Source organism: Cephus cinctus, unplaced genomic scaffold, assembly GCF_000341935.2.
Source record: "Cephus cinctus unplaced genomic scaffold, Ccin1 Ccin1_scaffold1343, whole genome shotgun sequence".
NCBI lineage: Eukaryota > Metazoa > Arthropoda > Insecta > Hymenoptera > Cephidae > Cephus > Cephus cinctus.
The window spans coordinates 438,803-463,240 of record NW_014333756.1 but is presented as its reverse complement, the minus strand read 5'-3'; the positions used below and the strand labels follow the sequence as shown (position 1 = coordinate 463,240).

General features: G+C 39.1%; 2 protein-coding genes across 6 annotated transcripts; both read right to left on the bottom strand.

Moving 5' to 3' along the window:
• Nucleotides 1-4,244: 4,244 nt before the first annotated feature.
• Nucleotides 4,245-6,493, bottom strand: LOC107272980 (upstream stimulatory factor 2). Its single transcript, XM_015750723.2, has 4 exons — nt 5,974-6,493; nt 5,158-5,527; nt 4,876-5,028; nt 4,245-4,796 (listed from the first exon to the last, which is right to left on the bottom strand). The coding sequence occupies exons 1-4, from the start codon at nt 6,012-6,014 to the stop codon at nt 4,590-4,592; spliced, it is 771 nt and encodes a 256-aa protein (XP_015606209.1). The 5' UTR covers nt 6,015-6,493; the 3' UTR covers nt 4,245-4,589.
• Nucleotides 6,494-6,804: 311 nt separating this feature from the next.
• LOC107272973 lies at nt 6,805-24,256 on the bottom strand. 5 transcript variants are annotated; one of them, XM_025090284.1, is made up of 18 exons: nt 23,587-24,256; nt 22,460-22,644; nt 22,140-22,336; nt 14,534-22,005; nt 14,201-14,424; nt 13,806-14,109; nt 13,546-13,724; nt 13,281-13,470; nt 12,923-13,155; nt 12,455-12,845; nt 12,251-12,362; nt 11,862-12,183; nt 11,727-11,771; nt 11,536-11,652; nt 11,344-11,446; nt 10,945-11,268; nt 10,348-10,470; nt 6,805-10,203 (listed from the first exon to the last, which is right to left on the bottom strand). In XM_025090284.1, exons 1-18 carry the CDS (start codon nt 23,729-23,731, stop codon nt 9,176-9,178), a joined length of 11,694 nt encoding a protein of 3,897 aa, XP_024946052.1. In that variant the 5' UTR covers nt 23,732-24,256; the 3' UTR covers nt 6,805-9,175. The 5 variants fall into 5 exon arrangements, with proteins under 5 accessions (XP_024946052.1, XP_015606188.1, XP_015606187.1 ...); XM_015750702.2 differs by having other exon boundaries at nt 6,805-10,470; XM_015750701.2 differs by having other exon boundaries at nt 10,348-11,268; nt 23,587-24,255.
• Between the last annotated feature and the right edge of the window lie 182 nt (nt 24,257-24,438).

Here is a 24,438-nt window from a genome sequence, read left to right as displayed (position 1 = left end):
CAATTGTATATTCACCTAATTCCATTGGATCCTCCAATCAAGAAGGAGAAAATCTTCAATTGTATATTCACCTAATTCCATTGGATCCTCCAATCAAGAAGGAGAAAATCTTCAATTGTATATTCACCTAATTCCATTGGATCCTCCAATCAAGAAGGAGAAAATCTTCAATTGTATATTCACCTAATTCCATTGGATCCTCCAATCAAGAAGGAGAAAATCTTCAATTGTATATTCACCTAATTCCATTGGATCCTCCAATCAAGAAGGAGAAAATCTTCAATTGTATATTCACCTAATTCCATTGGATCCTCCAATCAAGAAGGAGAAAATCTTCAATTGTATATTTACCTAATTCCATTGGATCCTCCAATCAAGAAGGAGAAAATCTTCAATTGTATATTCACCTAATTCCATTGGATCCTCCAATCAAGAAGGAGAAAATCGTTTTTAAAACCGAGCGTTTACTAAGTTTCTACGATTTTTGTGACGTCTTGGACATAACAACGATACGGAACCGGAGTATCGTTGCTATGTATTTTTAACGTAAGCCATTACAGATTACGGAACGGGGCATGCTCGATGCTACTCATCGCGTTCCGTGCTCCGTGAAATACGTAATATTTCGCCAATATTTTCATGCGTGAAATGTCATTACCTGTCACCTGTCATTAACCAACTCTATAGACGAGGTCATTATCAATATAGTTAGAGAAATGAAATTTCTCTACGATAAAAGTCATCGTGACTTTAAAAATGAAGTAATGATTTACTTATCTGTATGAATAAACGCATACACATTTTTTTTTAATATTTATATATCGACAGATCATGACAGGTGACAGGTAATGACATTTGACAATGATGTTCCGTGCTCCGTGAAATCCTTAACGACCCTAGCAACCGCTTCCGTATCGTTGCTATGGCCAAGACGTCACCAAAATCGTAGAGACTTAGTAAACGCTCGGTTTTAAAAACGATTTTCTCCTTCTTGATTGGAAGATCCAATGGAATTAGGTAAATATACAATTGAAGATCTTATTGCTTATTTCCTCTGTGTTACGTATTCCATTGCATTGTAGAATGGCCTTAAGGGAACAGGGGATAGTGCTGTAACTTATTAACTGTTTGAAGTTAAACGGTATACGTCTGTTGTACGGTTTTTAAGTTACAGTAATTGTACCGTATAATATATATAATGACGTATGGGAGGTAAATGACAAAATTACGAGCTTATATATTATAAGTGACCATTTCACAGAACGTATCCTACGTACGTTGCTAGAGAATGAGGGTGGGTGTATGGAGGGAAGTATAGAGTCATTTATCACATAAATCCTTACCACAAAGCTCGATGCTACTAACGTTATCTCAGCGGTAAACAGTGAATTATAGTTTCCCGCTGTATGAAATATTTTTTTGGAACTCTCGCCATGCGAATCAAGCTGATAAGAACGCAATGAATAGTACGACTACACTAAACAGTCTATTGAGGTAATAGCAAACTCACGTATATAGATCGTTCTGTCTTTAAGTGAAATGTGATTTAATATTGTTTAATGAGATTGTACCATTCAAGAGGTTCATGTTTAAACTAAAAAAAAAAGTATTTCCTGTATCAAAGATAGCAGAATTGTTAATGATTATTAGAAAAGAAAAGAAAAGTGCGACTGTACTCTTGCGATGACACAACTACGAGTTGAGCAGAAATTTTTTAGAATTTTGGCAAATACCATCCAATATCAATGAATAATAATACTCAGAGAAAAAGCTGCATCGAGAATAATTCTACACGGAAGGGACATATAAGAAGGATAATTTTGTATGGGGTGTTTTATAAGTATCGTTAATCTTTGCGATCATTGAAAAGACTGAAGGCAAAATGCTTCCTTCTCGAAAATGTCTGTAAAGTATAAAATGGCCGCGAAGCGTCACGAAACGACTCATGACACAACGTAGACGTCATCTGAATCGTAAATTCGATTCCATCCTAACTCTTACTGCCTAAAATTACGCACCACTTGACTTAAGTGTTAAAAATTCATAATACTCATATGTAGATTGTACTACGGTTTTAAACTCGAATGGGCCAAAAGTGTGTTGCACGGGTTGATACCGTGAGAAAATGACAGTATCGAACGGAGATTCTAACCAGCATTGTAAATATCTGCATATCAGATCTCTGTTACTGTTTAACGGTGAAACTGGAAATAAGCAAATGCACCTTTAATCTTTGATACTCTTTGGCGATCGTCTAACTTTTCTACTTGTACTGTTGAGGCCAAAATCAAATTTATTTTTCACAATTTCACAAACATGAAACTATCATGCAACACACTTCATATGGAATAATACTCAGTACGTAAGTAAATGGTGTATGCACTGAAAATGAACACTACATAATAGTTATGCAATTTGAAAGTTTGAAATACTGACAAGATTTTGCTTCACTCTTAGGTTCTCAAAGTGCATTTGAATTTAGTAATGCTTCAGGGTTAGCTCTATGCTTCTAAATATTCCATATCACTTTTAAAACTAGATAAACACTCTGTATACGGTCGTTAAAGAAGTGCAAACTATATTTATATATTTTTCAGTTAGCCGAAAAAGGGATAACAAACGTACTTGGATACACATAAATACTTTTGAAGCCTCTTACAATTTAACTTGCAACTAGAGTACTAGAATTATATGCTTATTTCCTGACACCGCAATTTATTATTATGATGAGGACAATATGATGATGATAACGATGGTGACGATGATAATGATAAATCGATGAGGAGCAAGAATCCTAACTATACTGTACAGAAATTGTAACCTGTTGATGTTTAGATTTAGTAACGACACAATTGTTGCTGAACACGAACTCCTCTGAGAATTATTTTTATAGGACAAACGTATTGGTTCTTCGTTTGATTTCTTTGTACGTACTCTGCTACATAAGACAATTTTGATGGCCAACGTAAATAAATGGTAAGGTGGACCTTTCGCGAACTCGTAATATTGTAACAAAAAGCAACAATGAAAAGTTGCGACGGCGTATATAGTTTCGGTACTTTTTAAAACATTTGAATTTCGCGGCGGTACACACAATAAATAAACGAGGTATCGTCTTACTTGCACACGTAGTCATTATACAGCGCTACGATGATCTTTTGATATGTAATTTTCGAAGAGCTAAAACTAAACGAAAATAAAATGTTCTATCTATTCAATTCCTGTCGGATCCAGTGTATCCATATGAAAATTGTGTTCGAATACGTGTTTAGAGATACTTAATGAAATCAGAGACACTTGCTGTCCATGTTACTCGGTAATTAAATGCATGGCTTCTGATCAATTACATAAAAAAGAAAAGATTTTAATCTGTTAGTTTCTCGCGGACCATTCCAATTGCAATGAACTCTACTGATGTTAAAGTCATATTTGACAGGGAAGTCGGTCAAATGTAAAATCGTTGATTACTCGACAACTCTAATGGCTGTCCTTTTTGAAAAGTTGAAAAGCATATATCTATTGTGAACAAACATCGAGACACCTTACGCAACTATAATTCTGTCATTCGTTCATGAATGATCTACCTTTAATATAGTTTGGAGTACTATCGGTAGTTGATGACTTTGTAGAGAATCTGCACAACGTTTACGAATACTGTGCTTGGAAGCAATAATATTAATAGGCATTACCATATTCTAACGTAGGCCGTTACATAAATACATGTTTGTCTTCGGGTTTGTAATTGGTAGTTATGCATTTGTAATTATAACCAGCGTTATGAACTTTGAAATGACTTCAGACGATTTGGTTTTTTACTTGCATATGCATATCGCGCCATTAAACAACTATTGGTACTAAAACTGTATCCTTTTATCAGATGTATATATAGCTAGATATGTATTTTACTGTTGTAAATACTATAAATATAATGGCGAAAGATATACAGATACGTTGTATTAATTAAGTCGGCCTGAAGTTAATGAAAAAGAAAAAAACTAAGAACATCGTTTCACGATCTGAAGTACATAGATTAATTGTTTCGCACGATCGTTTGTATATTTATATATCTAAATGAAAAATAATTTAATGATTTTATAATTAGTTAATCAAGCTTAATTCGATCGTTGATGATATTCATATCTCTGTTATTTACGATATGTACAGTTGAAATTGTGTTATTATTACGGTTAAAAATTGTTTGCACTATAGAAATATATACTGAGTTAAATCTATGTAAATAAACATTTTATAATTATAATAGTAATTTATTTATTTTACTTTTACGAAATATTTACAGCATCTTGGATAAACAGTACAAATAATGTAATTTCCAACAAAAAAAATCACGGTGAAAAATAATAATGAGCTATGGCATAATAATATTTTTATAAGTGTTAATTAAACTCATTTTCTAAATAGTAATAACGGATACTCAAAATATCGGGTTTTATGTAAATTTAAGTAAAAAGTTTTCAGAGTTCGTTTAAATGTGTCCCAACTTAGTTTTATACATAATTTGTCATCGAGATTGACTGACGTATAAAAATATGAAAAGAAAATAATTAAACGAAATCACAGCGTAGACATGGTTAGGACCCCAAAATAAAATCTGATGTGGGTGCAATCTGTGCTTTTAGTTGAGAATTTTCTCTTCTTAATTGAGATGCTAATTGACGTAGACTTTTAGCCTCTTGAATGAGACGTTCATTTTCCCTCAGTCCTTGACCAAGACTCTCGTTAGCTTCACGCAGTTCAACAATGTACTCACACGCACGAGCTAAAATACCACCTTTACTCTGTAATAAGATAACATCCTTGTTTAAATATTTATCATTATTTTTTATTTAACAAGAAATCTACAATTAAGATATGAACCTGGGACTCAAAGTTTGGCTTGCCTTCTCCTTCGCCAGTAACAGTGTTATTACACTCAGGTAACAGCTTTCCCAGTTTGGATATCCAATTATTGATCTTGTCCCTTCTCCTTCGTTCTACTTCATTGTGGGTTACCCTCCTTCGTTCATCCCTCTAAACAAAACTGTCTGAGATGGATGTAGTTTGAATACATATTCGAGTTGACCAAGTTAATTACAGTGGAAATAAGCAGCATAAATTTTCATGTGAATTTAAAGAGTACAATCTACCTGAAAAACATACCTTTTTAATACCAGATGTAGCATTGTGTGGTGTTTCTAACTGTAGTGTTGTTACTCTTGGTGATAGAGATCTTGCAGTCTGAGTAGTAAACACTTCATTTCCATTACTAATTACATAAAACTGTCCATTGAGCGGTGAACTCAAGACTTGCACAGAACTATTTACAGGCTGCGCTAAAGGTAATTCTATTTCCCCAGATTCATTATCATTGACCTGGACTACCCTATAAGCGAGTCCTTCACTCCTGGCAGCTTCTGCTAACTGATAACGTAAGCCTTCTTCGGCAATACCGTCACCATCTCCATCGCAGTCCACAACCTCTGCCTCTTCCAGAACTATCCCAACATTTTCTTCTGTGTTCTCCTCTGTGCTATAAAATATTGTTTACGCAATAACTATCACTGTACAAACTACCACTCCAATATATCAAGTTAAAAATGAATTATCTTTTCCCATCAATAAAAATCTTACTTAACAATGACAAAAATAAACTGGTAATAGTCTGAAATAACTACAAAACATTAAGTTATGGCTGAGTTATCTAATGTTTAGATTCTTCACAGTAACCTTTAAGGCATTATACAAGGTAAAAGATAACATTATGCAAAGACAACAGACGAATTATAAAGCCCCACAGGAGTCAATAACAAAAACGATAAAATCGACAAAATGTTTTCTTTCAATAAGCTAATATAATTCCTAATCAATCCTTGAAACACCTTGATTCGTATTCCAATTTAAATGTAAATCCTCCAAAATACGCAGCTGGCTATAAGAATAACCAATAAGCATAGAAACTAATCGAAGAAAACATACCTTTCCCCCAAAGGATCAAGATGATGCTCCAATATATCCATTATAGTTTCAAAAACTTTTTGAATTTTCGTCGACTTCACGTGAACAGGTCACGAGACTCGGATACGAAAGAAAAAACACATGTGATTTATGGTAACTCAAGAAGCTCAAGAAGTACTATCAGAGATGAGTAGGGAGATTACCAATGAACCAAATTTCATTCGGGGATGAGTACCGTGATCATGGAACTTAAGGTAATGTTTCATGCATGCGACCGCGACAATTGTCGCGCGACGAAATCACACTGATTGGTTAAAGTGCGACAGAATTCTATCTTATATGCGACTATATGTGACGAAGCTTGCAAGCCGCGGAAAACAAAACGCACGTGGATAAGACTAGTAGATTTTTATTAGATTCCTCACATAAATTTTAAATTCTAGCAAGTTAATGGAAATGACCGATATAATTATGATTATCAGAAGTCCAAGACAACTCGTAGAGCGTCGCCATATTTCATAGACGCGACGGAATTCTTTACGTCAGCGTAGTATCGTCGCGCGCGACAGTGTCGCGGTCGATGCATGAAATACTACCTTAAGAAGTCGACTTTTGTTCATTATTTCTGTTGAACAGTAGCGCCTCTATCAAGAAACATCAAAGACCCTCAAAGCGTCCACTAAATGGAGTTTTGAATGCAAAGTACATAAAATTCCTTAAAAAAGAAAAGAACGATTCCTCTTCAATATGCTCAAACTTACTCAAAATAACACCTTAATTGTAATCCATCAGACTCTTACACATTATATCATAAGGAATGTAATAATTAATGACTAATTAAAACGACAAGGGTTCACAGTACTATTTCAATATATTGAATTTTATTACAAAATGTCTGTGTTTAGGCTACAACATGTAATATAATGACATTTGGTCTAGACCCTTATGAAAACAAAAGCTTTACTGCACCACATTTTCTATTGCCTCAGCAAGACAACACGTTTATCTTTCTACACTTCAAGGAGTTTGTTACTCTCGTGATAAATGCAACACAACGATGAACTCGAAATATTCTCGTTATGCGTTCAGAAGTCAAATATAAATTGCACAATCAGTTACCTCTGAACGGATAACAATGAAAAATGAATCTCTGATCAATGAAGTAATCATTTGGCTTATCGAAGACGCATTGATTCCCCGTGTTGTTGCATCGAATATCATTATACTTTTTCATCCATTAGCTTAGCTGATGGAACCGAAAAGCTTATTGATTGTGATACTATTAAAAAAAATCATTTTAAACGTAAGGCATTAAAGATACAGTTATTAATTAATATAAAGTAAAAAAAAAATTATCGTCCTTCGGAGTAAAGTACAGCATTCCTTGAAGTGCGATTCAATAATGAACGACTCGAAAATGTGTCACAAGACTGACGTTAGAGGAGGAAAATATAAAAGAAACGAAAGAGAGAAAAAGAAAAGACAGATTGTACAGCAAAACTACATACAATCAAAATACATTGTTTAAGTGTAAAAATAATAAAATTAGCGATTTAGCGATCGTAAACCCTCGATTACATTGTTTGTGTAAACGTTCTGTCGTGGTAAACGTTTTAGAAGTAAAGGAAACTATCCCAAGCAGCTAATCCTAAGATAATGTAATATCTTTTTGTTTATTTATATAACTTCTATTTATATTAGGTATGCACGTACGTGTGATAACTAAACAGATACATGATTTCTGCTGCGCAGCGCCACTAGCGGCATATTCAAAGTCAAGGAACATGGGGCTGTCGAATGCAAGTTGTGACAATATTTCCACGCTCGAAAACTAATGAATGATTCCGTGTAATACGCTTGACAGTAATCATTCAGGGATTTTCTGTTGAAATGCGATTAACGCGTTTTTATTTTTCTTTCTTTTTTTGTAACGTTAAATCGAATTGCCTCTTATATCATCCCGGACCCGATACCGACATAGCGACAAACAAAATAATTTACGATTTCCTTCTTGTAAAATTTGATTCGGCCGCGCACTATTTGAATAATCTTTCAAGTCAGAATTATAATTACATTGTGTCCACATTAGCAGAAAAAAGAACGAAATAAAAAAAAAAAAGAAAGAAAGATAAAGAAAGAGCTTTTCCATTTTGTTACATGACAGCATCATATTCTTCGACGTACTATAATTATATATTTAATAATTTTTTTTTCTCGTATAATTATCAAGTAAAATTTGTAAAATACAATATACTGCCTATTATAAATTCTTAATCTTTTCTTTATAAATAATTATAGTAGTAGTCTTCACACCATTTTTTTGTTAATTTATTATAATCAGATACCATTCCTTTCAAATTTAATTTAAATATTACATTTGTGCCCTTTGCACTAACTCATTTTATGGTATTTTGCTTGACTATGCATATAGTACATGTAGTATACTCTAAAGGACTTACTGTATTTACATATATACATATAACAACGGCACCTGAGCCGATTTTGTCAATATACTTTTTTTCCCATTAGCACTACAACCGATTCTTTTTAAATAAAGGTATCGTCTGGAAAAAGTGTTCTACAACCACTAATAATGGACTTGGAAGTAACTTTGAATATACCGTTCGCACGTACACCAAACGGTCATAATGATAAAACATGTCTCAGATCTGTATTTTTAATTTTTTTAGTCGTCATAGCATTACTCTCACCTATTCTTTCGTTTTATTTTTCAATTAGTTGCTACTTCACTGTATACCTCCTTGGTTTATGCGATTTTCCCAATATATAAACCAAACTATAAGAAGAATTTAGTTACGAAATATATATGTTGCACTACCAACACCATTTACTTGGCCAACCTTGAATTTCTACCTTCTGGTGGCTTTTCATTGTAAAGGCGAAGGTTGTACATAACTTTCTGCTTAAGAGCACAGAGACTCAAGCTGATTGGTGTTATCTGCACATTCTGCTAAGAATTGTAGAATGTGCAGATAAGAAATCAGCAAATATATCTATTCCCCTGATAAAGCTCCACATCAACTATGTGAAAAAAAAAAGTTCATGCCTACGTCCCAAGAAAATTACCATATAAATTCACTATCTTCAACTACATGCGATCAATCCGTGCATTCTTCAAGCAAAAGGTTACGATTTGCCTTTACATTACAAAAAGTGGTGAGTTCTATCTAGCGATTCAGGGTTGGCCAAGATCTCCCTCATGCTACGAGTCGAGGTCATCTTCCCTCTGGCTGCTAAAGTACGAGACCAAACCACCGAATTCACCCGAGCCCTCTTCATCGTACTGTTTGTTGCTATTAGCAGCTTCACTAGGATGCGGTTGTGGCTGAGGAGGCTGAGGCTGAGGAGGTGGTGGCGCTTGTATGGGAGCTGGATTTTCGGCAGGTGTCGAAAAGTGTTCAGCTGGATAGGGAGAGCCTTGATAAGCCGCCGCATCATCCGCCGTGGACATTGGCGGCGGAGGAGGATAAGCACCGTAATGATAGTTTGGTGGTGGAGGTGGATGATAAGGCGAGAAATTACCAGGTGGCCGATTTGGTGGTGGAGAAGCTTGCTGTATACTATGATTAGCTGGTGAAGCGCTAGAGAAAGGAGGTATCTGATGTCTGGGACCCATAGGACTGTTGTCCGGGAATCTTGCGAGTGGAGGACCGCCTCTTACGTAAGGTGGCGGCGGGGGAGTGGGTCCGCCCTTGGCGAGGGGACTTCCAGCAGCAGGTGGAATCATAGCTGGACCTGGACCCAGGGGAGAGCTACGATCCCGACTGTTGATGGATATGGGTCCACCTCCCGAAGGCGACGGATCCATGGGATGATGAGGAGTGTGATACATCTGTGGTCCAGGTACCCTCATCCTCATAGGCGGGGTCCCTGACCTTACAGCCGCGAAGTGCGGGGGCATTGGGGATTGACCTGGTTGCCGGTATGGCGAAGGAATCCTACCGCGGGGTTGCATGTCGTAACTGGAACGTGGTCCTCCCATCATCTGACCTGCCGCATTCGGTGCGCCAAAGTATTTGTGGCCCATCGCAGCTGCCGCAGCCGTGAAGGATTGTGGGCTGCTGGAAACTGGCTGCGATTGCAGCATTCTCGTGATAACGGAAGACTGTTGACTAGGTGGCAATGATGGGTAGACCGGCTGAGGATTGGTTGGCTGACCCGAAGGCTGTCCCTGCGTTGGCACGACATTCGCTGGCGGTGTTGAGGGTGCCGAACCAGAGGTACTGCTACCTGGAGTAGGAAGTACGTTTGGGATATCATCAGGTTTTGCTTCTGAATTAGAATCGGTTCCCATTCCAATGAGACCACCCTCGGCTGCAGCCTTCGCCGCTGCTTCTGCAGCTCGAGCAGCTTCCAGTGCAAGAGTTTTCTTACCCTTGCCACGCCCTCTTCTCTTGGGTTTCATTGGTGATCCATCAGGATTGAATAGCTGCCCGTCTGGTCCAGTCATGATAGGAATATGCCCTTCCGTTGTCCTCTCCGTTTCAGGAGTCATAACTGCAGGTAAGTTAGGATTTATGTTAGGAGTCATATTAGGCGTCATACTTGGAGTTATATTAGGAGATATGGTAGAGCCTAAAGCAGTAGGTCCCAAATTGGGAGCACCGTCTCTCCGCATTTGCTCGGCGAGTATTTCCGCCTTGCTGCGGCGACCTCGTTTTTTCTTTTTTGGAGCCTCTCCGTCGGTCCCCTCCGGTGCATTTGGATCCCTTTGTCTTTCGGCCGCTAAAATCTCGAGGGCCTTTAATCGAGCTTTCTCTAATTTCTTAGCCTCTCTTTCCTCCTTCTTTTTCTTTTTCGCTATCTCAATCGCCGCCAATTCCAACTGGCGCCTACCGTACTCCTCGTCTTCCATCATCATCTGCTCCAGCTGCTCTTCGTCAAGCTCCTCTAGTTCCCCGGGTCCAAGCCCCGTCAGGGAACCCTCGGCGACTTCCCCCGCGATTGGACCCGCTCCAGACATTACCGTACCTGCTACTGGAATTCCTTCTCGGACGGCTTCATCAACCTTGGCCGCCACCCCTTCATCTGTATTTCCAATTTTATCAGCGCCCATCATTCTTACGCCATCATCTTCGCCCTTTGGATTCATTAAAGGCATGATCGTCAATTTTGGTTGCCGTGGCTTGTTCTTACTTCCAGGCTTTGGCCCCGGCTTCTTCCTCTGCTTCGGAGGCTCGTCCTCGCTCATCCCTTTTCCCTTTGTAGCAGGACTTTTACTGCCTTTCGGTCTCTTTGTTTTCGGTGACTTGTTTTTAGGCTTCAATGATTCTTTTTTCGGAGAATATATGTCTCCTGAAATTAATTTTATTTTTAATCTCTTAGATCACAATTAATAATCCATTGAAAAAAGATCGACATTCTAATTACCCGAATCTGAATCTTTTTCGGCATCCTCATTCAGGTCTTCTGCCTCATTAACGACGAACTCGTCTTCACTTTCCTCGGTTTTCCTTAGGGCTTTCTTTAATTCCTGGACATCATACACACACAGAGCAAGTAACGCAAATAGTCTTTTTGTGACTGCTGTTATTAATTATGTTTTAGCAATCGACACGTTACCTCTTCGCTATCCGATGCCAGCACCTCCTGGTAATTTATCTTTCGACCTCGCGTTCGTCTACTTAGGGTTTCCTCTTCTTGTCTTGGACTGTCATCTGGGAGACCACCATAAATGATCTGCAAAAATATAATATATTTATCCTGCAACTAGATACTGCACAGATCCCATATTAAATAAATAAGTAACATACCTTTCGCCTAATGGCTGGCACTTTCTTTTGTTTCGGTGTATTTTCCTATAAGTTAAAGAAACAACACGTTTCAAAATGTATTCTGATTGTATATTTTATACATTTTTTATTGGAAACGTATAAATTTAGAAGTACCTTTTTCTTCTTTTTAGGCTTTTCTTCTTCAAAGAACGGTGCAACAGCTTCACCGGAAGGCTCTAAAGGAGGTTTTTCGTCTTCTGTTTTATGTTCCTCGATAGTGGTAGCTTCATTATCTTTAGGTTCATATCCTGGTTCAATATCTAATTGCGACGGAACCTCCAGTTCTTCCGATTCTTCAGGATCCTCCATTTTTGGTTCATCCTCTTCATCATTTTCACTGTGATTATCAGACTCAATTATGCGCTTCCTCTTTTTCTTCTTTTTCGACTTTGTTTTCGATAAAGTCCTGATTCTAGATGGTTGAATGGTTTTACTCCTGTAATACAAAAAAGATGTATAATCTGCAATGAAACTAATAATTGACTTAAATCATAACAACGTACTTTTTCTTTTTCTGTCTCCACGAATTGTCGCTATCTTCACTTTCAGATTCATCCCATGCGGATTTAGACTTCTTCCGCTTTGGTCTATCACTGTCGTCACTGTCATCATTAACTGTAACGAAATAATGGTACGTGAATTGCAGATAAAACACTCCTACAGACTTAATGTAATATTGAGAAAAAAAAATGTAAAAAAACAATTACTGAAGTCTTCGTCGTAACGTGTCATTCTGGCTCTGGTAGATCTCCTTACAGGACGAGAATCTCCTTTCTTGCCACGTCTTCTCGTTTCAGCAAAGCAACTATCGTCGGATGACGTAGACTGGTCTTCAAGATCTTCATCATCATCCGAACTCGAGCCCTTGAAGTCTACATCACTTTCAGGATCGTCTTCACTACTAATGTCTAGACTATTCAATTTGCGATGCTTCTTGCGCGCCAATAATTTCCTAGCAGTCATTTTCCGTTCTTCCTCCTCTTCCTCATCGAAGTCATCGTCCTTCTCCGCTTTGTAATCTTCGTCGCTATCCTTTTCCGACTTTCTCTTCGATTCTTCTTCCTCATCCTCAAGCTGCTTCTTCTTTAGCGCTTCCGCCTGATAAAAATTACAGAATGCATTAATAAAATTTCAATGCGAATTTATCACTCGTTAAATTAATTATTCATTCCCACCTGAGCCTCCTCTTTCTCTGCATTTACAATAGTTGCAATATCTTTTCCTCTTCCTTGATTTCCAGCACCTTGAACGGCCTCCACCTCATCTTGAATAGCAGCGTTTATCATATCGTCATATTCATTAAATTTGTACGTATTTGCACAACGCCTTTCTCGCAACTGATATACAGGTTCACTTTCCCCGCTACTTGAACTACCAGAGCTTGATACAGACGAGGAGGACGAGGAATCTAATAGACAATAAAAAATATAAAGCATTACATTTTTCTTTCGTATAAGACAAAAGCATTCTGTTACTGGAATAGTAGCATCATACATAATTTAAAAACTAGAATACATAAATTGCATGACTTACCATTGTCGGATTCCTGACTGGATGTTCGGGATTCTTTGTGACTCCGTTGAGCTTCACTTTTATGGAGCACGTTATCCAAACTTATACCAACGAACGCTAGCCTCTTTTTACGCAATATTTCATTCTCGTGTCGTTTCGTCGTCTGATCGAATTTCTTTAAGCTCTCTTGCAGTTTCGTTACCAGTAAATTCTGAATATTAAAATAAATAATTAGATACCATTAATCTTCATCTTTTAGGTGTCTGTCGATTATTGCATGACTTACGTGCTGACAAGGTGGACAGAACCAGTCGCCTTCAGGAATAAGCATAAGTGCTGGCCTCAAGCAGGAGCAATGCCAACCCTTATCGCAGGTATCGCACAAGAGTATCCATTCAGGATGATCAGCTTTTCCACATTTTTGACACGCATACTCGTCATCGGCTTCCTCGTCATCGCTTTGGGCTGAAATTAAAAGCACAGTTAAAATTGTACTAGAAATTATTCATATGAAATATTTTGTCCAATTGATTATACTTGTTATACCTTTCTGAGCCGTGCGAGCTCTTCGTAACGGTTCTGATTCCTCATCCTTTTCAAGATCACTCTCTGGTGAAAATTCATGATCACTCTTGAATAGTAACGATCCTTCACTTTCTATTTCCTCATCTTCGTCATCGTCATCATCATTGTCATCATCTTCGTCACTACTAGAACCGGACGAGGTCTGCCACGGATGAGCCTCGTTAAATTTCGAAGCCATTTTCTTCTTTTTTTTCTTCTTCCATTTCTTCTTTATCTTCGATTCCCTCTCAATATCTTTTACTACAATATCCTCGTCGCTTTCAGCCTAAAAAGTAATAAAATATTTTCCATAATTTTCAATGCAAAAATAAACTAATCATTCATTCTGAGAGTTTTCAATGAATTCTTCCACTTACCTTCTGTTTCTTGCGTTTCTTTTTCTCAGTGCTGTCGCGATCCTTCTTTTCCTTTAATTCGCTCAAAGTTTCTTCTTCGATTCTTCTTCTGTCGGCTTCCTCCTTAATCTTCAACTGTGCTATTCGTCTTGACTGTCTGACAGGCGGCTCGTTTGGTCCCAAGCCACCCGACGCATCTGGTACTACAATATCTCTACCAATTTCTAAACCTAGCACCATTTTTCCTAGAAATAAGCATATACTAGGTTATTTACCATTGATAATCCTATCTAAATCGAGAAATTATTTTCCTTGAAATAAAGATGGAAATTTATTATAGAACTTGAAACTTACGCTTTTTCCTTTTCTTCTGTGCACCTGTCGGTGTCTCCATCGCAGCGTCACTAATGGGTGTACTATCAGGAGCAAGCTCAGGAGTTTCCGAAGCAGAAGGCGTACGGTCAGTAGCCTTTGCCCTTAAGGCTCGACTTCCTGATTTAAGACCCCGTCTCCTTCTTCCTTTAGGTCTTCCTCGTGTTTTCTTCTCAGCCGCAGAAATGTCAGCAGCCGTGGCATCTTCATTGGTCTCTTTGGTATCTTCCTCCACTATATCCAAAGACGTGCTCTTCACAGCTTCATCCTCTGAACTAGCTGGACCCACTCGACTGTCCTCCACAGATTTTCGTAGCCTCATATCTGGCAAACGTTTCCCTCTTAGCTTTATACGCTTCCCGCCCATCATCTCCTCTTCATCGGCATCCTGCTTCATGGTGACGTCCTCTGAGTTTGACTCGTGCGTACTGTTACGTCGCTTCCGGGAAACTTTGGGTGTCTCAGTACCATCCAGCTTCCAACCTTCATATACAAGTTCAGAGACTGACTTTACACGTATACCAATTTTGGGACTAAGTTCAGGGTCACCTGTTTTACCTGTTACGTTGCCTTCTGTGCAGGCAAGAGGATCTGCATCCTCAGAAACTTCATTGAACACGTTCTCGTCATTGTCAACTCCCATGGAATCGTCAGATTCCATATCAACATCCTTAACGTCAATACTTTGAACCTCGGAAGAATCCTTCTTGGTATCAGCATTACTCTTCTCCAGAGAAACAGCTTCTGCAGGAACCTTACCGTACACGTCGGTTTTCATTTTTCCAGTTTCCAGTACTTGAGAACTGATTGTTTCAGCAACACTACCCTCTGTGGGGATTTTCACAAACTCATTTGATACACCAAATCCTCTGTTTGTAAAGGACAAGCTAGTGTCTCTTAAACTAGCTGGTGTGTTCTCGATTGTTGGACTTATACTTGATGGTTTTGATTTAAATGGCGGTAAATCGTCAACGGTTGAGATATCACCTAGTCTTTTACTCGCCTCTTTTCTGTTATCATCCTTGATTACGTGAGTCGGTTGTGCAGTTATCATTTCTTGCACAATAGCAACTTTCGCACTGTTATCTATTATCACAGACGGATGTTCCATCAATAACGATTTAACATCTCTTGTCATCAGATTGGATGCACCTTCTTTGATCTTGTCTTCATGGAACCCTTCCAATTTTTCTTCTTGCTCCATTGAAATGTTGTCAGAAGCCTGTTGAGCAACTGCTAATGGCTTACAAGGTTCTTGCTGACTTCTAATACTTATGTCTTTTTCACCAGATTGTAATTTACTGGGATCTTCAATGATACTCTGCGATACCAATGGAATGGAACTCATTGAATGGTTTAATGAAGTATCCAATTCAATGGTGGGTTCTTTTTGTTGAAGTTTTTCTGCAAACTGGTTAACCGCTTCCACTCCCAGTTTCTTATCGTTAAATGTAATTTCACCGGTATCCTCTTTCAATCTCTTGGAAGGTTGAATAATAGGCTCCTCGTCCTCGAAGAATCCTTTGTTATCTGTCTTTGCAGTGTCTTCTGCATTGTATGTCGATACCAATTTCTCATTTTTACTGCTTTCTTCTTCATCTGAATCTATCGGTCGCTTTGTTGATTCTGTCGTTGCTTTATTTTTGTTAACTGCATTTAACGACGGGGAGCTTTCTTCAACTTTTGGAGACTCTTTTCCCTCAAAGTCTTCAGAGTCCTCAGGAGCTGGTTTTAAGGGTTTAATATTTTCTAAAAGAGAGCTTTGCTCTGTGGTACTTAGGTCTTCTATAAGTGGTTTTTCTTCTTCTTCTTTGATGGATTCTATGTTTTTACTATCTTCCTTCACTATTTCCGATGCCGATTCAATCACAAAAGGCTCGTCCTTAGCTTCTTGTTGAACTTTTGATTCCAAATCGCGTTCCTGAGGTTTCGACACTAAATTTTCTGGATACTCTTTGTCTGAACTTTTATCAAAAGATTCGTCTTTAGTTGGATCTATTGCTGTGGCATCCGCGGAAACGGTCACCTTCTCTAGACTATCTGCACTACTAGTCACAATGGAAGAATCTTCTTCATCTTCCCCCTGAGTTGTTTCATTAATTTTACAAAATGATTTTTCATCCTCTTCTTGAAAGTCTTCCTTTTCAATAGCTAGCGCAGGGATCTGGTTATTTTTAATTTCAGTCTCTTTGTTCTGTACTCCTTCTTTGTTCAAGATAGTTTCTAAGACAAGTGGTTCTTCTTTTCTTTCTCTACTGCTGGGTTCAATTAACGAGTGCTCAGAAACTTCCGATTTCTGATCCTCACCCTGAGATTTCTCATTCACAATTTCGAGCTTCTGCCTAGAGACATCTTCCAATCTGAGAATACTTTTATCTTCTTTCGGACTATCAGTATCAATTTGATCCTTCTCTGTATTATCGGTCTCAAACACATCATCACTACCATCATCATCGGAAGCATTACTGTCGTAATCCGCAACTAGAGATTGCTCATTATCAGCATCCTGACTCTCGACTTCGATGGAATCTTTGTCGAAATCATTTCCCTTCTCTACTGTAGCAGCTTCCGCATTGCTTTGAATGTCTTGCACTATGTCATGATGTTCAGTTGTATCTACAGTCTCAGACTCATTTGTTTTCTTCAGATTAATGTTAAAACTACTAGCAGTTGATTCCACTTTACCCTGTGCAGCAGAGTCGTTGCATTCAAAAGATGCTGAAGAGCTATGTTCAGTAATGAAGTTGCACTTGATTAACCGATTTCCATCTTTTTCGTCACTCTTCTCAAAAGTACTTTCGCTATCTTTTGTACTCTCATCTGCAACGGACACGTGAGTAACTGTCTGTACGACATTAGCAACACCAGAGGCTAAGCTCGCACCTTCGCTATCAGTAGGAAATGATCTGAAAAAGGAGTCAGACCGTCTACAATTGTCATTATCCTCAGACCAACCAGACTTGTCCTTTTGCAATGTATCCTGCGTCGGTAATTTATCTTTGAAGTCAAGTGTTTTCTTTTCGTTGTTCGATGTGGAATCATCAGTACCAACGTCTTTGTAAGAATCATTCGAATCAGAGAGCCTATCATCAATAACCATTGCTTCGTTAGAATCCTGATCCGCTGAGCTTCTATTATCCATCACATCATCACCATACTCGTCTATAGAATCTATTAACCCGGAGGAATCTGCTTCTTTCTTACTTTCAATTGTAATTCGTTCTGGTGATTTGGAAATATTCGAGTCCATGATGACAGCTGGTGATACTTTGTTAGTATAAATCTCTTTGACGGGTGCTTTGTTAACACCTTGTTCACCTAATAAAGAGTCATTAACACTTTTTACACTCGGATCATCCTGTACTAATTCGACTGAGTCTGATTTATTTGACATAAATGCAGGGAGTTCCTTAACGTCTACTTGAGGAGTAGGTTTATCATCCACAATATTGGATTCTTCAAGTAATTCAGTGTATGATTCTTTCTCTGGAGATTCTGGACTCAGGCCAGAATCTATTAAGTCTTTCTGCTTTTCTTCATCCGAATCCCTGGAGCGATCGTCTTGAGTACCTAAATCCGAGAATGTATCGTTCCTCTCGCTGTTTTTGTCATAACTTGCGGAAATCGAATCTGCATCAGAGCCAGCAAGTCCTTTCAATTTATCAGCATCAGTATCTCCGGACTGATCATCCTGAGCATCCAGATCCGATAAAACATTACTTTTTTCATATTCAAAAGAAGAATCCACTGTATCTTTTTTTGAATCTTCCAGAATGCCTTTCACATTCTCCGGGCTGTCTTTTTCAGTTACTGATGTACTTTCTCTCTCTGAATTCTTATGAAGTGGTAAACTCGTTGATTCAAATGTTCCACCTGAATTACTACTGTCAGATTCTCCTAACCAGGACAACCCGGTTGATAAATTTTGTGCAGTTGACTTAATAGCTGTAGTGTCGATAGGCTCTTTTCTATCTTCAGGCTTCTCTGTCAGCGCTTCGCAAGGAGCTTGCGAATTACCTTCTTCAACATCTATTTCAGAAACGTTCACAACTTCTTCCTTGCTTGGTTTTGGAGATTCAGTATTGGATACTTCCTCTAAATGCTCCTCTTTCGTTTCAGTAACTTGACATTCAATGTCTGAGCTCACTGGCTTACACCTAGCATTCAAATCCCCAATAGACCTACTCTTTTCAACCTGCGCATTCTGATCCTCTTCAGAATCAGAACTAGATTTAAGCAACTTATCTTCGTTATCAGGAGTATATAACTTACTAGCACTGAATGAACCCAAACATTCATCAGACACTTCTGATTCTGCAGATTTTGAATTGTTTTTCAAATCCAACTCTTCAGCTAGATCTTTTTTTGTATCTGGGAGCTTCACGTCACCTGATGCTTCAAACATAGATTTAATAGCGTCATCAGTGCCCTCGGATGTCTTAGTCGTTAACTGACACTGAGTAGAGATCAATTGTTCGTTTTCCTCTTCCTTCACTTCAGTCTTCTTATTTTCCACAAATTCAGCATTGTCAAATCTTCCAGAGGTTTCTGAACTAAGCGGCTCCACTGCCTTCAGTAGATTATTGTTGTTCTTCGACACATTAAAATGTTGAGGAGGGTTGTCTGTTTCGTTCTCTGTCGTATTCTCCATGCTTTTAACAGGTAATACTTCAGTTTCCACTTTGGGCAACTCTGTTACTTTCTCATCGACGGAAGTAGTGGCCTCTTCCCCAACTTGACACTTCGATTCATCGGCTTTCGATGTATACGAAATACAATTGGGACCAAAAAAAAATCTTGGAGGCGATGGACTCATTGAGGTACTCTCCGCATTCTCAGGATTTATATCGTCAGCTTTCTGAGAGGTTGCTTTGGTCGAATCCAATGCATCTTCTGTTATATGTTCGTTGATCAACGATTCAACAGATGTCTCTGTTAAGGATCTTTGAATAACTGCCTCCGTTGCACCTGCGTTACTAGAAGGCATAGATGAGTCACAGTGTGTGGGTTCTTCTTGCGGCGTGGAATCGTAGTCTGCGGAACTTCTACCTTTGGTATCTGTTACACCAGAGGTATCGGATTGCGTAACGTCACTCTGTTCAGTTATGTTAGTGCATAGATTGGCATTTACAGTATCTACAGATGCTTTACTATCCTCACTGGACGTACTGATTATAGCTTCACCCTCTGTAGTAGATTCAGTTACACTTTGACCTGTCGATTCCTTTTCTTCGTTTGGACATTGAATTTCATTCGTATTTCCTTTCATTGATATGTCTCCTTCATTGGATATGATGCTGCTGTCACATTCTGTTTTTTCATCCGGTCTTCCCACGTCCCACCTTGACAATCTCTTAACTGGACCGCCTACAGATTTTGCAAAAACTTGAACGCCAAGCGTTGGCTTGAATTTTTGTTTCTCCAACAAAGATGTTTCAACGACCGTTTCAGAACTCTCCGTGGTATTAACGCTAGTTGGTTGATAATTTCTATTTATCTTTATCGGTGGTTTATTCTTCACTATGGATTCTGTGGTTACTTCGTTTAGGGCGCTACTAGACTCAGTCAATAATTTGTTTTGAGACATATTTGTCGACGTGGAACTACAAGCTTCGTTTTTTGATTCATTGCTTTCTTTATTGTCGGTGGACGTTTCATCTCCTGGATTTCCTGTGTCGCAATCCTGACCAGAACCCTCCCCGTAAAAGAACATAACTGGTTCCTCTATCGCTTCACCAAATAAAGGATTGACAGCATCGCAATCACTGCCCGATCCTTCACCTTGAACCTTCATCACTGGATCTTCTATTGCCTCACCCACTTCGTCCCTCCAATTGCTGCTGGGTAAGGATCGCTTATCCATAGTGCCTCGGATGGGTATTACATCAGCTCGTATTCTTTTCAAAATATCCTGTTGTGCGTCCTCTGCGTCTAATGATCGCTTTAGTGCAGGTCCACCCATCCTCAATGCTGTAATTTTACTCGGATCCGGAAGTATTGTGTAGCTTGGTAGTCTGTGCTCTTCTTTGTTTGATATCCTGGAGGCATGGTACGTCGATCCCATTTCATACCCAGTGAATGACATTTGACGTTTGCTCAAATCCGTAACCATTGCGTGATTGTGCATCATCACGGCTCGAGCATCATATGCCGGTAAAGTTGGGATTTCAGGCTTAGATGGCTTTCTTGTGCTTAGATCCATTTCCCTATGTTGGAAATCTTGAGATCTATAACCCGCCAAAGGCAGATCTGGAGGTTTCGAAAGCTTTCGACTAGAAAGATCGATCCCAGAGAAATCTACAGGTCTGCTGAGGTCACTCGCAGTTTCCCATCCTCGAGGAGAAGTCGAGAGATCCATACCTCTATGACTTCTATGGGCAACCAGTTTATCTACTGGACCTCTTGCACAGAAATCCTGAGGCATCCTGTCTTCGTCAACGTTTGATACTGTTCCGACTATGCTGCTCGCTCTGGCTAAATTCTCTGCAATTTTTTCCAGCGACTTAGCCCCACTTGGCTTCTCTAACTTTTCTGTCTGCATTTTCACTAGGTTTGCAGCAAGCTGATCTATTGGTTTCATGGATAATTTTGGATGTACAACCATCGTAGACTCCATTGAAGAAAAAGGAAGATTACTTTTGCTAGACATTTTTGCTAGGGATTTCAATGCGTCGGATGGATCATCCATAAGTATTTGCTTCTTTGTTGGTGGTAATAAAGCACTAACTGGAGGTTTTAAATCCATATACTTTTCTTCGAACTGTGTCGTTAAATCGGTGATGTTCACCAATTTTAAAGGTGACGTTCTTATAACCGGTGTCTCGATGGATTTCAAAGGCGTCGGATCTCCCACATCCAATTTAATTGTACTACTTTTAGGACACTGTAAGTTTTTCTCGAACTCGGCAAATTTTACAACTGTTGCTGTACTAGCGATAACATCTACATGCTGAGAAGGAGGGTTCTCCTCAACAGCTGGTTTTCCTGACAGCTTTTCCAAATGCTCTTCTGGAGCCTTTGAAACGACTACGGATGTCGCTATCGAAATTTTAGTCTCCTTTGACTCTATTATTTGACTCTCAGGAGCCTCTTGGGAATCATCTTCCTCTGTATTTGGCTGGGAACTTTCTTCATTCGTTAGATCCTCATCATCGTCGTCTTCCTCATCCTCTCCATCGTCACAGTCGTTTTCAGGATCTTCGTCTTGCTGATCGTCTTCCAGGTCTTCGTCTTCGCTTTCCTCTTTAGCACGTTCCGCTTCTTCTTCTACTTGTTCGCTTATTCCATTACCTTGCGGTAAATCCTCTTCTAGACTTGGAGATGTTGTTACTTGACCAGTGTCTATTATAGGCTTCTCTGAAATCTCTAGGCTGTTGCTATCTTCATTAATAGGTATAGCTCCAGCTTCTCCATTTGACAAAGTGCTTATGAGGCTTACCACACCTTCACGGTCCCTGACACAAGTAATATAAATTTCATTACAAATCTACATTTAACTTTAGAGTTAAGTGGAAAAGTTCATTGTATACAAGTTTGCATATTAGAATTAATGAATATGACATGAAAAGCATAGTAAAGTATAACTTACTTAGCAACGAGTTCCCAATTTTCTTCATCCAAGTCTTCTCGATAAACTCTTATATTACATTCCTCATCTAGCTGGCACCAGTAGGCCAGACCAGACTTGTCTCGGCCTAATGGTTCCACACGCAGCTCCTCTGCTGCCAATTTGTTCACTTCATTTTTAAACTTTTGATTCAGGTCAAACTGCGCCTCCAACAAAACCTATAATTCATCATAAATACTCTATACTGTGTATACTTTTGAAACATCTATAATTATATATTGTTATTAGTTATGTCTTATATATTTAATACTAACATGCAGTTATTATGTTTTGAAATATACCTTAAGTAGGCGCAATTTAACACCAATGCGAGCTTTCTTATATCCAAAACGCTCCAGTTCCCAACCATCCTGGTTAGAATATGTGTGGCAAAACTTGACAAGAGCTCGCTCCCACTTCTCTGGAGAAACTGTCTTCCGTGTTTTTCGCAACAATTTTATGTGAAGATCTACCAGTGGCTGTGGGACTGAAATCAGCAACACAACACACTAGTATCAATATCATATTTTTAAAGTGTTTAATATAACAAATTCATTAAATTATCAGTGTTTAATAAATGTATAGATCATGAAATCATAATAAATTTTTAACATTTTCTTTCAACAAAATAGATCAAAGCTCTTTATCATTGTCCTTGATACAAGGATAATTCCAAAATATGAACAATAACCAGTTCTATGTCGATAGTTATACATAAACTAGAATTCATGGTGAATGCATTTTGTATTGACGCTCATTAGTGTGAAATTTATTATGTAAAACTCTTCATACAAGTTTCGTGAATCGAAGGGTATCGAAGGATTAGTTAAGATATGCATATGGAAAAAAAATGGCAAAATGTGTTAATATATTTCGCAAATGGCAATCTTATAAAAAAAAATTAAAATAAGCATTAGAAATAACGATGTAAATTTTCCTACGCAACAAGCATTTCAATTACATGATTATTTTATTCAGGTCCCAAACATTAATTGTAAGATTAAGTAAAAGCGCAATAAAAAAGTCTGTGATAACTAAGAAGAAAAAAAGAATAAAAAACATATTCAAACGCATCACGTGTATATGAAAAGTTAAAAATGTAGGAGGTGGCAGCACGAGGGAAAATAATAACAAGAAACAAATAAAATGTATCTGTCAATACAGGCGGCAATTTGCGCGGTTACGAGTGATCGACGATTGGAGAATAAACGGGGCGAAGAAGGTATTCTGAGCTTAGACGGATATCGCGAAAAAGGTGAAAAGAGAGGGCAAAATGCGCACGCAGACGGTAAGGATTCTTAGCTAAGACGAGGGCAAATAAACTCGCGTTGCTTTTGTCAAAGCGCGACAGCCCCCGGAAGGAAGGAAGGAAGGATAGAAGGAAGGAGGGAACAACGAAGATGCCCGTGGACTCCGGCATCCAGCTTACCTTCTTGCACGTTCTCGAGCATCTCCTGCAGCAGCGCGATGTCCGGATACTCAATCCCGCAAGACTTTCCAAAACACTCCAGGAACGAGCAAATCACCGCGAAATTTGGGTCACTCACGCAGGAGGCTTCGTTATCGGACGCCATTTTTCCGCCGCTCTGGCCGTAGCCGCGTACTACGCTAGGCGGCCTGGCGACTCATGCTCGTGCCTCTTGGTTGACCGATCAAACAAAATCAGCACACGCGACGCGGGACGCCGGCTTGCCTTCGATGCCTTTTACGCCTCTTCACGTACAAAATCACCTCCAACACGTTTCACCACACTTCACCTTAATTCACCACGCCAACCCTTTTCGTACCCGTATCCGTACCCGTAGCCGTCACCGTCACCGCCACCGTCGCGTCACAAAATCTCCCGCTAGCTGATACCAACACCGTCACCGTCGCCGTCGCCACTACCACCACACCGTCGACGCCGCCGCCGTTGACACGGCCGCGCTTTTCACATCACCCACAGATCTTTTTGTCAATCGCACCAAACCCCTGAAAACTCTCCCGCCGAGAATTGTTATTCGTTCTTCGCGTGCTTCCAAGGAACCTCGTTCCTACTGGGAGCACGAGCAGCGCAGAAAGCACGAGCGCGGCCCCCCTCGCAGCGCACACTGGACATCGCCTTCGGGTCCAGGCTATGAAATATCGGGGTTCTCAACCGGCTGAGTACCTGCGCTTCACCCGTGTTTATCCTCTCTCCGCTTCTTTCTCCACCACCTCTTCGACAGTCGACGCTTCTCCTTTCAAAACTATCTCTCAACTGCTATTTTACACTCTCTAATGAAAACTCCAAACCTCCTTG

Excerpts from the sequence above, each read along its gene's own strand:
- LOC107272980 (XM_015750723.2), bottom strand. The coding sequence starts at position 6,014 with ATGGATATATTGGAGCATCATCTTGATCCTTTGGGGGAAAG. Across the intron at positions 5,029-5,157 it reads CTACATCTGGTATTAAAAAG|AGGGATGAACGAAGGAGGGT; the intron begins GTATGTTTTTCA and ends AGTTTTGTTTAG. Across the intron at positions 4,797-4,875 it reads AGCCAAACTTTGAGTCCCAG|AGTAAAGGTGGTATTTTAGC; the intron begins GTTCATATCTTA and ends ATCTTATTACAG.
- LOC107272973 (XM_015750698.2), bottom strand. The coding sequence starts at position 23,731 with ATGGCGTCCGATAACGAAGCCTCCTGCGTGAGTGACCCAAATTTCGCG. Across the intron at positions 22,337-22,459 it reads TTAAATTGCGCCTACTTAAG|GTTTTGTTGGAGGCGCAGTT; the intron begins GTATATTTCAAA and ends GATGAATTATAG. Across the intron at positions 13,471-13,545 it reads TCTGTCCACCTTGTCAGCAC|AATTTACTGGTAACGAAACT; the intron begins GTAAGTCATGCA and ends TTTAATATTCAG.